Genomic DNA, 15,752 nt, shown 5'->3' on the forward strand with positions numbered 1-15,752 from the left:
CATTTCAATGATTTTATGGATTTGGTTTTTTTGAACACTGCATAATGGACACTTTTGGTTTAACATTTGTGTAGGATTGTTATTTTTTAATAAAAGCACATGAGCACTTTCCATCATCCCCTGGCTCCATCTGAGATTTGTTCTCAAATTGTCAGCTCATCTCGGTCATAACTATCGACGGTGTCAGTTCAGCAGACTCCCATGTTGGGAAGAAGGAGTCTGTAGAGGACTGGCATCGTCACAAACTGTTGAATATAAATTGAGGGATGTTAGGCTCAGACTATAGAATGCACTGGTGAGACCACAGTTCTGGTCACCACACTACAAGAAAGACATAACAGCACTTGAAGCTGTGCAGAGGGATGCAACCAGGTGCATCATGGGACTTGAGGACATGTCCTACTGTGACAGACTCAGAGAATTAAACCTGGAGACTGTGTGGGGACCTCATCTGGGTATCTAAAATCCTTAAAGACTTTGATAAAGTGGATCCAGCAGAATTCTTCCAACGTAAGGGTGAATCCCGTACTCGAGGACATCAGTGGAAATTAAGGGGAAGTGCGTTTAGGACTGAAGCCAGGAAGCACTTCTTTACATAAAGAGTTGTGGGACTCTGAAACAAACTACTGAGAGACAGAGTTGAAGCAGAACCTTAACATCCTTTAAGAAGTATATGGATTCATTTAAGAAGGATCTGGATATCATCTCATTGGGATAGGTTAACTATTAGCTGATCAAGCAGATGTGTTGGACTGAATGGTCTTTTGTCAAATTTCTTATGTTCTTATACATCAGTTCTATATCTTGACACTGTGCATGGCCTTTAGGTCCCACCAAATAATTATCAGGACTCACCGCAACCCCTGGTATTGAATTGTAATCTAGATTGCTTTGTAAGTGTCCTATAAATGTGGGCAAAGTGGACAACTGGGGAAGCTGACCAGAAAAGAAAATGAGATACCCTTTCACCCACATTCTCCATCAAGTATTTACTAGTCACTTGGGGAACACCAGCATCAGGCAGGACTGAGGCATCAAATCCACTCTCTTTCCAAAATAAAGAAGATGTGCATACGGATTCTGAACCCGAGTGTTTGCCTTACCTCAGCCTGGTACAGCTGAACCAGAACAGCACGAGTGGCATGTCTGCAGTAATACAGGACCATATCTGCCAAAATAGGAAGCTTCTCCTTGGAACCATTTTGGCACACTGCTTCAGGCTTGGATGCCTGCTGAAAAATATGAAAGAAAAAGTTAAGTTTAGCAGACAAGCAGCTGGGTGGAGCCAACCTACAGTCTACTAAAGTGCTGGAGTCAAGGAATGGCTTCTTGCCCTCAGCTAACCCTGGCCGTCGGATTAGGCCGTTGGGCAGGACCACGGTCCTGTGATGTAGGGGTAGGTAAAATAAAAGGAGAATGTTCCACTCTGTGCCTCATTAGCCTTGTACACGCCATTGTCATCTATACATATAAAATCCCTATGTGCGTCCAGGTGTCCGTGTGTGGGTGTCTTCTGGTGAAGTGCGCATGCGCGGGGCACGGTGCGATGCGCGATATTACTGTCAGAGAGGGTTAGAGGCGTTTTACGGAAATACAAACCAGTATTACTGCGAGAGGAAATTAAAGGTACACAATACAGTGACTCATATTACAGCCACATACAAGCCAGTATTACTGTCAGAGGAGATTAAAGGCATATTACCGACGCGCACGCCTGTATTACCGCCAGAGAAAATTAAAGGTATATTACGGACGTACAAGCCAGCGGATGTACAAGACGGTATTCTTCAATAAGGGCGCGCACAAAAAGGCGAGCCTCAAAAGGGCGACCTCAATTGGGCACAGCGAATAAAGGCGCGCTCAATTGAGGTCGCCTTTTTGTGTGCGCCCTTATTGAATAGAGCCGTACAAGACAGTATTACTGTCACAGAAAATTAAAGACACACAATACACGGTGGCAGCCCACGAAGAACAGTCAGCTTAGCAAGTAAACATCAACAAAAGAAAGGCTGAAAGAAAGAAAAATACGACCAACAAAAAGAATGAGGCCAAGGTCCCTTGCCATTTAATATAGACTGTTCCTACTAATGTTTATGCACTACTGTTCTAGCGCTCGTTATTGTAACGGGCTAAATGACTAGTTCTTACAGTATATATGGTCGTAAGTATCTTGTTTAGCGTCGTCTTTGGAATTCTTGACCGTATTGCCTGTCTTGTGAAATTTCCGTCTTGCGTAGTAAACTTTTCAACTTGGTCCTTGTTTTAACCTACTGCTTGATGTGGATTTTATTTTTGGAAAACAGAACATAACACAAATTCTTTTTCACGTACTTGCTTTGTAGCTATTGCTCATCTTTCTGTACACAGTATATCCACGTTTAAATTTATTTCTGGTTCACTGTGACAGGGCACCATGTGACCGTCCCTCTCGCCCGTCTAACCACCATGGGGAGCACAGCATTCAGCCATTCTGCTCCCAAGCTCTGGAATTCATTACCTACTGAGCTCAGAAACATCAAATCATATTCATTCTTCAAATGTAAACTTAAAACACATCTGTTTAAAATGGCTTTTTCTTTATGATTACAGTGGTTTTGTTTGGTTTTAATTTTTAGATTTTCTGATGTTTTAAGTTGTTTATAATGTGTCTTTTATTTATTTACTTATTGTTTGTTTCGGTGTCCTTGAGTTCTCTGAAAGGCGCCTTGTATAAATAAAATGTATTATTATTATCCATCCATCCATTCATTTTCCAACCCGCTGAATCCAAACACAGGGTCACGGGGGTCTGCCGGAGCCAATCCCAGCCAATACCGGGCACAAGGCAGGAATCAATCCTGGGCAGGGTGCCAACCCGCTGCAGGACACACACAAACACACCCACACACCAAGCACACACTAGGGCCAATTTAGAATCGCCAATCCACCTAACCTGCATGTCTTTGGACTGTGGAAGGAAACCGGAGCGCCCGGAGGAAACCCACGCAGACACGGGGAGAACATTCAAACTCCACGCAGGGAAGCGAACCCGGGTCTCCTAACTGGCACCTTTCACTGTGCCACCATGCCGCCCGCATACAAATTTAAAAGGTTTAAATAAAACAGAAATATATACCTTTATTTTTACTTCCTTAACTTGTGGAGGGTGTATCCTGTAGCAAAGCCTTAAGTTTTTCCAGGAGGAAACCCACGCAGACACGGGGAGAACATGCAAAATCCATGCAGGGAGGACCCGGGAAGCGAACCCGGGTCTCCTAACTGCAAGGCAGCAGCGCTACCACTGCGCCACCGTGCCGCCCATCATTATTATTATTATTATAATAATAATACCGTGGCTGTCCATTTGTCTGTCCAGGATTTTAAATCACCTGTAGCTCGCAAACCGTTTGACCTATTGAACTGACATTTGGTGCACATATACTAGGTGACGTCTACTATCCGCTTTTGGGGTGATGATTAACCTCCAAGGTTATTCCTCTTTAAATTTGTATTTTATTTTATTGTAGAATCAACTCTCGGCAGTGGGCAGCAGGGCGGCCATGCGGCGCATGCATACGGGTGCCATTCTCATCCCTACCACCTTCGCCATCACTTCCTCTACCTCTTCATATCTTTAATCAGATTGAAGACTTAAGTGCCAGCTCAAGTGAAAAATTAAAGAAAACGTAATTGTAACACCAACAGTTTTAACATGAAAAGATGCCAACGAAAGAAGAGAAGAAGCGGGCCGCTAGGGTGGAGAAAAGAAGAAGAGCTGCTTAGGAAGTAGCAAGCGCATCAACCTTTGAGCAAATGAATGATAAACGTACAGAGAAAGAAAGAGGATGAAAACTAGGAATGCCCAAGTCAAGTGTATTCACTGCACATTATCGTGCAGTGCGCCATTACTGATTTCAAGATAATGGATGATGACCAAGTGAATATTCTTTTTTAAAATGCCTGAGGTTAAATCTGCACTTTAAGAAAAGGAAACGAGACTGAACGTTTGGGCTAATGTTTGGGCTGCATCAGGAATGGGCTGGAGGAGGAGTATAGGGACCTAATCAATGACTTTGTTAAATGGTGCGACTCAAACCACCTACAACTGAACACCAGCAAAACCAAGGAGCTGGTGGTGGATTTTAGGAGGCCCAGACCCCTCATAGACCCAGTGATCATCAAAGGTGACTGTGTGCAGATGGTGCAGACCTATAAATATCTGGGAGTGCAGCTGGATGATAAATTGGACTGGACTGCCAATACTGATGCTCTGTGCAAGAAAGGACAGAGCCGGTTATACTACTTTAGAAGGCTGCCGTCCTTCAACATCTGCAATAAGATGCTGCAGATGTCCTATCAGACAGTTGTGGCGAGCGCCTTCTTTTATGCGGTGGTGTGCTGGGGAGGCAGCATTAAGAAGAAAGACGCCTCACGCCTGGACAAACTGATGAGGAAAGCAAGCTCTATTGTAGGCATGGAGCTGGACAGTTTAACATCTGTGGCAGAGCGAAGGGCGCTCAGCAGGCTCCTATCAATTATGGAGAATCCACTGCATCCACTAAACAGTGTCATCTCCAGACAGAAGAGTAGCTTCAGCGACAGACTGCTGTCAATGTCCTGCTCCACTGACAGACTGAGGAGATCGTTCCTCCACCACACTATGTGACTCTTCAATTCCACCCGGGGGGTAAACGTTAACATTTAACATTATACAAAGTTATTGTCTGTTTTTCACCTGCATTATTATCATTCTTTAATTTAATATTATTTATTGTATCAGTATGCTGCTGCTGGAGAATGTGAATTTCCCATTGGGATTAATAAAGTATCTATCTATCTATCTATCTATCTATCTATCTATCTATCTATCTATCTATCTATCTATCTATCTATCTATCTATCTATCTATCTATCTATCTATCTATCTATCTATCTATCTATCTATCTATCTATCTATCTATCTATCTATCTATCTAAATGGTCACGGAATTGTGATACTCACGACACACCTCAGGTATGGAGAACTTGAGTGTCACTTAAGCATTTCGTAGATGGACACACACTAGTGGGGTTTTGATAATCCAGTCTGACTTCAGACTAAAGGACGTAGACCTCTGCAGACATTTTCATGTTAGAAAGTCAACGAGCTGCCCCTTCCAATAAGGTGCCACAGAACTGTATGGCATAGACTTGACGAGAGAAGCGCTCATCCTGCTCAGAGACCTTCACTTTATTTTATGGTTCATGTGCACCTATCCAGCTCTCAGAAGCCAGTGAACACTGGATTGTAGCTTTACGAATATCTACTAGGACAATGTCCATCAACATCTCCTCCATGACAGAAATAACTCCACTAGCCCATTACAGAGCTATTTGGGGCTCTTCTCATTTTTTTAATGTTACTCCTCCCTTCCATATTTGTAGGGAACTGCTGACTACCCCAGCAGAACCAGACACACACTAAGTTGAGACATTCCAAGCCCACTCATGAGACACCAAATTGGACTTGAACATATTAGGGATGCATGGAAAAACCAAGGTGACCCAGGAAGACAAGGAGAACACGCAAACCACACATCAAAAGTGACCAAGCCACGGACTCAAATTAATTTGTCTGCAGCTGGGAGGCAGTGGCTGCGCCGTTATGCCCGTACTTTGCTCATTATTTTGATGTGGTATCTCAGCCTTCTGTGCTTTACAAACATGAAGTAATGGTACACTGCATAAATTAACAACTGCCTGATGGTGGGGAGTTGCCCACAATGAATGCTTTTAACATGCAAGTCCGCTCACTTTCTTGTCAGTCAGTCAGTCATTGTCCAACCCGCTATATCCTAACACAGGGTCACGTGATTTCTCTTTACCTGGCAAAGAACATCAGTGGGTAAGTTCAGCAAGCTTAGAACGTTGCAGTTGTACCAGGGGTCCAGGGCACCAATATAGTGGGCGATGTCATTGGTGCTGTCTTCTGGAAGTGTCAGGCTGGACTCCTGTAAGGCCAGAAAATAACATACATTTAGAGTGAGAAGCTCTGAAGAGTCCTCTTTGTTTTCTTGTACTGTGTGAATGCTACTTCTGCTGCATCAGGCCTGGATTGCTTTGCTCAGGAATGGCTTGTTGCTGTGACTACCATACACACTATCGTCATGGCAGTAAATGAGGACTGGCCAAGAGTAAAGTTTCTAATCCAATACAAAGCCTGAGGCGAGTGAAGAAAAGAAGGCCCAACAATCAGGTACAAATGATCACAGAAGTATGTAACTCACTCCACACTGCCACTCTGGAGAAACTGTGATACTCTTAAGCATTTTATAGATAAATACACACCTCTGTGGTAAAGAGACTTTAATAATCCACTCTAACTGCAGAATAAAAGACATAATAAACTTCTGCATAGGCATTTTTACATTAGACAGCCAATGAGCAGTCCTTCTAGTTTGGCACCACAGAATCGTATGACACAGACTTGATACAAAACAATTTATTTTTGTTTAGCCCAAAATCACACAAGCAGTGCCGAAATGGGCTTTAACAGGCCTGGTGTTTTGACAGCCCCCATATAAGAAGACAAGAAAAAACTCCACCAAAAAAAAAAACACATTATAGGGGGAACCTTGGGAAAGGCAATTCAAAGAGAGAGACCCCTTTCCAGGTAGGCTGGGCGTGCAGTGGCTGTCAAAAAAAATGGGGTTACTACAATACAATACACAGAACAGAACAAAAGTAACGCTCAATACAATATAATAGTGCAATAGAAATATTACAAGTACAGAACAAAATGTAAGAGTAGACGATATCACATAATAGGATTCAGATTTGTTCAGAGTCCTGGAGACATTGGCCAACTAGCCGCCTCCCCCTATTGGCCATTCAGTGCTAGGCCAGCCAATCGGATGAAAGGACCCACCCACCCGCCGATTCCAGTGCTCCTGCATCAGAGATGACTTTACCTTAGGCAGGCAAACAACAGGTACAGTGGGGCACATTTGAGTATTAGTTATTGAATATTTGAGTAGTACTTACTGATCTTAGCATTATCTCATTGCCCACGGTTAACTCATATGAGCTGCCCGGCTATTCTGACAACAAACTTACTGAATAACAGTATTTACCCATTTACGGGTAACTTTTCAACACCATTGATTATTATAGACTATTGAAACTGGAATTCACTATTTCAAAGACATATATACTGTATATGTATATATATATATATATATTCACGGCATTCGTAGTCTGAATCACATTGTGATTCAGACTACAAATGCCATGAATGTAATTACCCCGATCTACATGCTGTCAAATGAATGAACCACACGCCGTGGTGCAACGTTAGGGGCTTCGCCTTTAGCACTGACGTCCGAGGTTCAATTCCCCGAGAGGGAGTGCAGTGAGTGTGTACGCCTGATGAGCCCAGAATCAGGGCAAAACACGTGTTGCGTACTCTTTGCATTATTTGACAGTAAAATATTTCAACCATATATATATATATATATATATATATATATATATATATATTATACAGTGATCCCTCGCTATATCGCGCTTCGCCTTTCGCGGCTTCACTCCATCGCGGATTTTATATGTAAGCATATTTAAATATATATCGTGGATTTTTCGCTGCTTCGCGGGTTTCTGCGGACAATGGGTCTTTTAATTTCTGGTACATGCTCCTCAGTTGGTTTGCCCAGTTGATTTCATACAAGGGACGCTATTGGCAGATGGCTGAGAAGCTATCCAGCTTACTTTCTCTCTCCCTCTCTCTCTCTCTCTCTCTCTCTCTTGCGCTGACGTAGGGGGGTGTGAGCAGGGGGGCTGTGTGCAGCTGCTTCCTGAAGGACATGCTGAACGGAGCTTCGCATACTTAAAAGCTCAAAGGCACGTATTGATTTTTTTTTTTGACTGCTTGCTTTGCACTCCTTGAAAAGGAAGATATGTTTGCATTCTTTTAATTGTGAGACAGAACTGTCATCTCTGTCTTGTCATGGAGCCACAGTTTAAACTTTTGAAAAAGAGACAAATGTTTGTTTGCAGTGTTTGAATAACGTTCCTGTCTCTCTACAACCTCCTGTGTTTCTGCGCAAATCTGTGACCCAAGCATGACAATATAAAAATAACCATATAAACATATGGTTTCTACTTCGCGGATTTTCCTATTTCGCGGGTGGCTCTGGAACGCAACCCCCGCGATGGAGGAGGGATTACTGTATATATATACACACACACACACACGAAAGGGAGACACCACCAGAGCTAATCGAAGGGTAATTTCACCCCAAAATGAGGGTTTGCATTAACTTTTAATGCCTCTCCTCTTTCTCTACCCATAAGTCAGAATACTGAGAACTCAAAGATCCCTGATGTCACTTCCGGTTTCCGGTCACATGGGCCTGTCTCTTCCTGTTAGATAACCACCACTACCATCTTGGGTTCATCTAGCAGTTGACTTGCATCTGGAAAGAAGCTACTCTAACAGATGTTACATTGCTTTTGACATTTTACTGCCAACAATTAAATGGGGACCTTCACTGATCCCCCAGCCCCTGTCAATATTTGTTTTATATATATATATATATATATATTATATACTGTATGTACAGTGATCCCTCACTATATCGCGCTTCGCGGCTTCACTCTATCGCGGATTTTATATGTAAGCATATTTAAATATATATCGCGGATTTTTTGCTGGTTCGCGGATTTCTGAGGACAATGGATCTTTTAATTTCTGGTACGTGCTTCCTCAGTTGGTTTGCCCAGTTGATTTCATACAAGGGACGCTATTGGCAGATGGCTGAGAAGCTACCCAACTTACTTTTCTCTGTCTCTCTTGCGCTGACTTTCTCTGATCCTGACGTAGGGGGTGTGAGCAGGGGGGCTGTTCTCATACCTAGACGATACGGACACTCGTCTAAAAATGCTGAAAGATTATCTTCACGTTGCTACCTTCTGTGCAGCTGCTTCCTGAAGCGACATGCTGCACGGTGCTTCGTATACTTAAAAGCTCGAAGGGCACGTATTGATTTTCGATTGTTTGTTTTTCTCTCTCTCTCTCTCTCTCTCTCTCTTTCTCTGCTCCTGACGGAGGGGGTGTGAGCTGCCGCCTTCAACAGCTTTGTGCCGTGGTGCTTCGCATACTTAAAAGCCAAACAGCCCTATTGATTTGTTTGCTTTCCTCTGTCTTTCTGACAGTCTGTGCTCCTGACACGCACTCCCTTTGAAGAGGAAGATATGTTTGCATTCTTTTAATTGTGAGACAGAACTGTCATCTCTGTCTTGTCATGGAGCACAGTTTAAACTTTTGAAAAAGAGACAAATGTTTGTTTGCAGTGTTTGAATAACGTTCCTGTTTCTCTACAACCTCCTGTGTTTCTGCGCAAATCTGTGACCTAAGCATGACAATATAAAAATAACCATATAAACATATGGTTTCTACTTCGCGGATTTTCTTATTTCGCGGGTGGCTCTGGAACGCAACCCCCGCGATGGAGGAGGGATTACTGTATATATATATATATATATATATATATATATATATATATATATATATATCCACCTTTATTAAAGGGGCAAGTATGTATGTCTCTATCTGTCCAATTGTTATGTCACTGCTATATGCCATTTGGAATGGGATTCATAAAAGCAGTGCCACTGTTGGAATAACACAATTGAATGCATTTTATTACTACCTGCATAACAAAATACATTCCAATAGATGAACTCTGGACACATGTAACAGAGAGTAGCTGCCGGACAGACTGTAATCAGCTTATCTACCTGATCTGTCGAGTAACAAAGTCTTCTCTGCAACAATAAATGGGTGACATTGAGCACCACGCTAGACAAGAATGACACAAATGATCAAAATTACAAGTTTATGTAACATCATTATTCGAGTCAGATAAACCTCCCACAAACCTCATCTTAACTATAGTGTAACCAGGTGTAGCGTACTTGAATATTCAATTGATTATTCTAGCTCTCTGTGGCAGATATTAGATGCTATTCTGTGACAAGTGACCCAGTTACAAGAATGCTTGGTGTCCCCAAGGAAGACAGCAGTGTGTTTGTTCTAGTTCCTATATTGTGAACTCTCCATTCATGATTAGTCCTGTCTTAGAGGCTATATTCTCTTGTTAGGGCATCATTTATTTATTTATTTGTTTGTTTGTTTATTTCAAAAGAGATAATTAAAAATACATGTGAATAAAGTGATCCAGAATAGCTGACTACTTACCAACTGGGCTGCAGATTTGGAAGGACTGTCTGATAAATTGGAAGGCATGGATGGCTGCCCCAGAGGGGAAATGCCCAGGCTTCTCTTGACGGGCACATAGAAGAACTGCAGTTTAAAGTACCTGGTAAGATGAGGGCAGCTGCTCTCTTGCAGTCTGAAACAAATCAGTAGGAAGCACCGTTAAGCAGCAGCAGCAATCATGGGATGCTATTCCAGCTACTGAATTAAAGCAAAATATGATATGACTAACAAAGTAGTCTGTCACTTAAACCAAATTGCATTTCCAAGAAAGATGCGTTTCACTTGTCCAAGCAACACCACATTCTCCGATTCTTATCCTCTTGTAGTGGTCACTCCCAGAAAAGAGAGGGATAACAAGAGCTGTGTGGGGGGTCATAGCCAAGGAAGCCCCAGTAAGGACAACTCTTACTTATTCGATTCTGTTAGTGTTTCTCCTCTGGCTGGGGTTTAAAGTCTTTTTTAATGCTGTCTTTGTGTTTGTTGAGTCATTTATTTATGTTAATGTTATGCATATGTGTTATATTCCATGTGTTTTGTGGGTGGTTCCCCCAAGAGGCGGGGCCACCTGCCAATCAATGCTAAGAACTGCCCTCCATTCTTTATATCAGGAGAGTCTCCCACAATTCCTGGTTGTTCGTTTCGTAAGTGCTTAGGAGATTTGGTGCAATTTTTCAGTGCTTTGTGATTTCCAGATATTATGTTCTGTTATTTGCCTTTACTGATACTGCACTGGTACTTTGTTCACCAGAGATTACCTTTATGCCTTTGTGCTCTCTGCAGCGTCATAGTGGAGTAGAGCAATTTGTGAAGACCTGCTGTTTGCTCTTATATCTAGCCAGGGTTTCACAGTTAAATCCCCCCTAATGGGAAAATTTGGAAGTGTTTAATGGAACTATACAGTGCATCCAGAAAGTATTCACAGCGCATCACTTTTTTCCCACATTTTGGTATGTTACAGCCTTATTCCAAAATGGATTAAATTCATTTTTTTCCTCAGAATTCTACACACAACATCCCCATAATGACAATGTGAAAAAAGTTTGCTTGAGATATTTGCAAATTTATTAAAAATAAAAAAACTGAGAAATCCCATGTACATAAGTATTCACAGCCTTTGCTCAATACTTTGTCGATGCAACCTTTGGCAGCAATTACAGCCTCAAGTCTTTTTGAATATGATGCCACAAGCTTGTCACACCTATCCTTGGCCAGTTTCGCCCATTCCTCTTTGCAGCACCTCTCAAGCTCCATCAGGTTGGATGGGAAGCGTTGGTGCACAGCCATTTTAAGATCTCACCAGAGATGTTCAATCAGATTCAAGTCTGGGCTCTGGCTGGGCCACTCAAGGACATTCACAGAGTTGTCCTGAAGCCACTCCTTTGATATCTTGGCTGTGTGCTTAGGGTCGTTGTCCTGCTGAAAGATGAACCCGTCGCCCCAGTCTGAGGTCAAGAGCGCTCTGGAGCAGGTTTTCATCCAGGATGTCTCTGTACATTGCTGCAGTCATCTTTCCCTTTATCCTGATTAGTCTCCCAGTCCCTGCCGCCTGAAAAACATCCCCACAGCATGATGCTGCCACCACCATGCTTCACTGTAGGGATGGTATTGGCCTGGTAATGAGCGGTGCCTGGTTTCCTCCAAACGCTGACGCCTGGCATTCACACCAAAGAGTTCAATCTTCGTCTCATCAGACCAGAGAATTTTCTTTCTCATAGTCTGAGAGTCCTTCAGGTGCCTTTTGGCAAAACTCCAGGCGGGCTGCCATGTGCCTTTTACTAAGGAGTGTCTTCCGTCTGTCCACTCTACGATACAGGCCTGATTGGTGGATTGCTGCAGAAATGGTTGTCCTTCTGGAAGGTTCTCCTCTCTCCACAGAGGACCTCTGGAGCTCTGACAGAGTGACCATCGGGTTCTTGGTCACCTCCCTGACTAAGGCCCTTCTCCCCCAATTGCTCAGTTTAGATGGCTGGCCAGCTCTAGGAAGAGTCCTGGTGGTTCGAACTTCTTCCACTTATGGATGATGGAGGCCACTGTGCTCATTGGGACCTTCAAAGCAGCAGAAATGTTTCTGTAACCTTCCCCAGATTTGTGCCTCGAGACAATCCTGTCTCGGAGGTCTACAGACAATTCCTTTGACTTCATGCTTGGTTTGTGCTCTGACATGAACTGTCAACTGTGGTACCTTATATAGACAGGTGTGTGCCTTTCCAAATCATGTCCAACCAACTGAATTTACCACAGGTGGACTCCAATGAAGCTGCAGAAACATCTCAAGGATGATCAGGGGAAACAGGATGCACCTGAGCTCAATTTTGAGCTTCATGGCAAAGTCTTTGAATACTTATGTACATGTGCTTTCTCAATTTTTTTATTTTTAATAAATTTGCAAAAACCTCAAATAAACTTTTTTCACTTTGTCATTATGGGGTGTTGTGTGTAGAATTCTGAGGAAAAAATGAATTTTATCCATATTTGGAATAAGGCTGTAACATAACAAAATGTGGAAAAAGTGATGCGCTCGGAATACTTTCTGGATGCACTGTATGTGCTTTGTTCGTAAAAAAACTGGTATTAATTACTGTGATTTTTCTTGTTTCTGTATTCAATTCTGTTGTGTTTTATGATCATGGTGGCTGGCAGTAATGTGCGGTTTTTTATAGGATACTGTAATGTGTTTGTAAAATGGTTATTAAATTTATGGGCTATTTTAGCCATCACTTCAGTATGCATGATAAGTCTGAAGAGTCCAAAATAGCAAGAAATTGTTTTATGTAACCAAAATACGTACACACTTGAGGGATGAACCAAAAGGGAGCACAAACAAATATTTGACTGGACTTGGCAATTTCTACTCTGTTCTGTCGAGAGGAAGGCTTCTTTCCAACACACTCTCTGACATTCTCTCTCTAACTTCTAGACTGTGGTGAAGCACATAGGGGTCCATGGCAGTGCAAGTTTATTTTTTTATTATTATTAACAACAGTACAGCTCAGGCTTGGTGGGTGTGGGTGCATATCGTTGAAAGGCTGCCTGGCCACAAGGTGTGCAGTGAAGAAATTGGTCAATTACTTGCTCATGTGCAGATGTGATCAGCTCAGCTGGTTTCCTCATTGACACTCCGAGGATTGTTAAACAAAGCTTCTGCACCCCCAAGAGTGTAAACGGAGTCTGAGAAGGATAGAGAGGGCAGATCAGAAGAAAAAATGAGATTGAGAATGAGAAGAAGGTCGAGAAAGAAACATGAGGATAAGAAAACTGGAGATGGGTTGGCGAGAATAAAGGAGTAAGATGGGACGTGCAAGTTAATGCGGTAGACAGGAGGCAATGTGGTCTGGTGGTCCCAATGAGACCAAGGATGGGCCATTCCTGCTTAGCACTGGATGCTGCAGGAGTGGCTGAAAGCGTCAAGGGTCGTTCCACGGACACTGAAAAACGGTGCTAGGATGACAAAGCTGGGCTTTGGGCGTCCTAGCGGGTACTGTCTGAGGTGGCTGGGAGGAAAATTAAGTGTTGGATGACCATACTTGTTGGTGTTCAGCCCCCCACTGAAAAGACCCGATGGTGAGTGGTGGTGCAATAGAGATGGAAACACTGTGGCTCACTGGATTTTACCTTTGTTTGGATCTATTTATTTATTGAATGATTTTATCTCCCACATGAGCACTGGACTTTACTGAGTTTTGGATTTGTGTCCATCACATACAATACATCTCCTTCTCATTGTCATTCATTACGTAATCTTGCTCAAAACTCTAATGGGAATTTTTCGATCCCATATACATACTATATTGTATGCAAAACTCCCCACTTTTCGATTTAACATATGGGTGGCATCGCATACAACAATCTCAGAGTGGGCTAAGATCCTGATATTTGCAAACCTAAGAAACGCACCCCACTCACATCACCCAAAAAAAGTAAAATTGCAAAATATCATATTTACCTGAGGTTACTGTAGGCCCTGGCAATTTTTCCCGAAATCTGGTCAGCGCCAAACACAACCACCCGCACCCTAGTGGTCTTGCTTTCTTCATCACAACTAAGAAAAGGCCTCCTGCGGTAGAAGGCGTTACGCAGGAACTGCCGCTCTGCACTTTGCAGGCGCACCTGCTGCGGTAAAGAGTTGGACCTTTGTGACTTGAAAGGTAATGAGTTTCTGGACTCGGGGTTCCCCAAACTCTCAGTCCGCCGTAAGGTTGTGCTTCTCCGGTGTTTGAAGAGCCTGGACAAACGGCGGGTCAATGTGGGCTTGTTCTTTGTTTGTCTCTCATGTCGAGTTTCCTCATCGGTGTCTTCACAAAAGTCACTGTCTACTCCTGAAGCAAACGATGATATAGAAGGTGCCGAGTGGTTGGAGGCAATAGAATACGTGGAGAACATAGAGTCCTTGGAAGCTGTGGATACAGTGGAATAGGTTGAGATGGTGGAAGCCCGGTGATCAATGCAAGTCATTTCCACATCCTCCTCAATGTCCTCTTGGTCATTGTCCACATCATCTTCTACATCAGGCTGTGCAGAATTTGTTGAGGGAACATTACACTCATTTAAGAGTATTTCATTTAATACGTCTGTAAAATTAAATAAAAATAAGATGACTTCAAGTAGCTAAGGAGTCACCAGACAAACCTATTAAAAGCAATAATTTCCATAGTTTCTCCGTACGCTACTGGCTAAATGTTACTAGTTCCAGCAATGGATGTTTTTACTGACCTAACGTTATTGAAACTTCACTTCAGCATTTATAACCTTCAAATAGTTTTCTATTTCCTTAATGTTCTTTGTAGCTGCTAGCATATTACAGGCCTCCACCCAGATGAAAACTTCAGTAATTAAAAATTAAGAACATCTCTTTTCGAGTTTATCTACTTCACTATGTTATTTTTAACATTCTTGGTCTCCTCCTTGACTGTTTTCTTTTTGAAAGCACCTCAAAACGTTCTTCGCATCTCCATTTTTTTATTTTTCTAATGGTCTCATTGTTAGAAATGCTTTTGTCATTCTTGTCGTTCGTTTATTCTGCTTTCTGAGAGCTATGAGATTTTATTTATTTATAGATATTTCACCATTCTTTGTATTTTTCAGCGGTCGCTGCCATTTTGTGCCTGTGAACAGGGTACCTTGCCAGACCACGTAGCCCATACATGTCCAGAGTGTGACGTGTCACCTTCCTGTCTTTACAAAAAAATGGAGTGAACAGCAAAGAGGTCAAACATTAAGACTTGTGTGTGTAACATTTCACTGTTATCAGCTGTTCAGAAAAATGACAACTGCGAAACATTTGAATTATTTCTAATAAGAAGAAAGACAATTAATTGAACAAACAGCATTTTGCATCCTGCAAAATTCATGCCATTGACACAAGAAGGAAGGCGTTTAGTTCCTGTTTGGAAGCATCTACAGTACATCCATTAGTTCCACGTGTGTCTGCCTGTCATTTAGTATTTAAATAAAGATTTCTAGTGAGAAAAAATTTACCAGACACATTTATCATTTTCTACAGTCATGAGATGTGTGT

The 15,752-nt window shown here is 42.4% G+C and overlaps 1 protein-coding gene across 1 annotated transcript in view; it reads right to left on the minus strand.

The window, feature by feature from the left end:
- pik3r5 (phosphoinositide-3-kinase, regulatory subunit 5) overlaps positions 1-15,752 on the minus strand; it is a 178,266-nt gene that overhangs the window by 32,397 nt on the left and 130,117 nt on the right. Inside the window, 4 exon segments of the mRNA XM_051918933.1 lie at positions 1,104-1,232; positions 5,844-5,969; positions 10,217-10,370; positions 14,181-14,805. Of these exon segments, the coding sequence (XP_051774893.1) occupies positions 1,104-1,232; positions 5,844-5,969; positions 10,217-10,370; positions 14,181-14,805 (1,034 nt within the window).

Source organism: Erpetoichthys calabaricus, chromosome 14, assembly GCF_900747795.2.
Source record: "Erpetoichthys calabaricus chromosome 14, fErpCal1.3, whole genome shotgun sequence".
NCBI classification, from domain to species: Eukaryota; Metazoa; Chordata; class Cladistia; order Polypteriformes; family Polypteridae; genus Erpetoichthys; species Erpetoichthys calabaricus.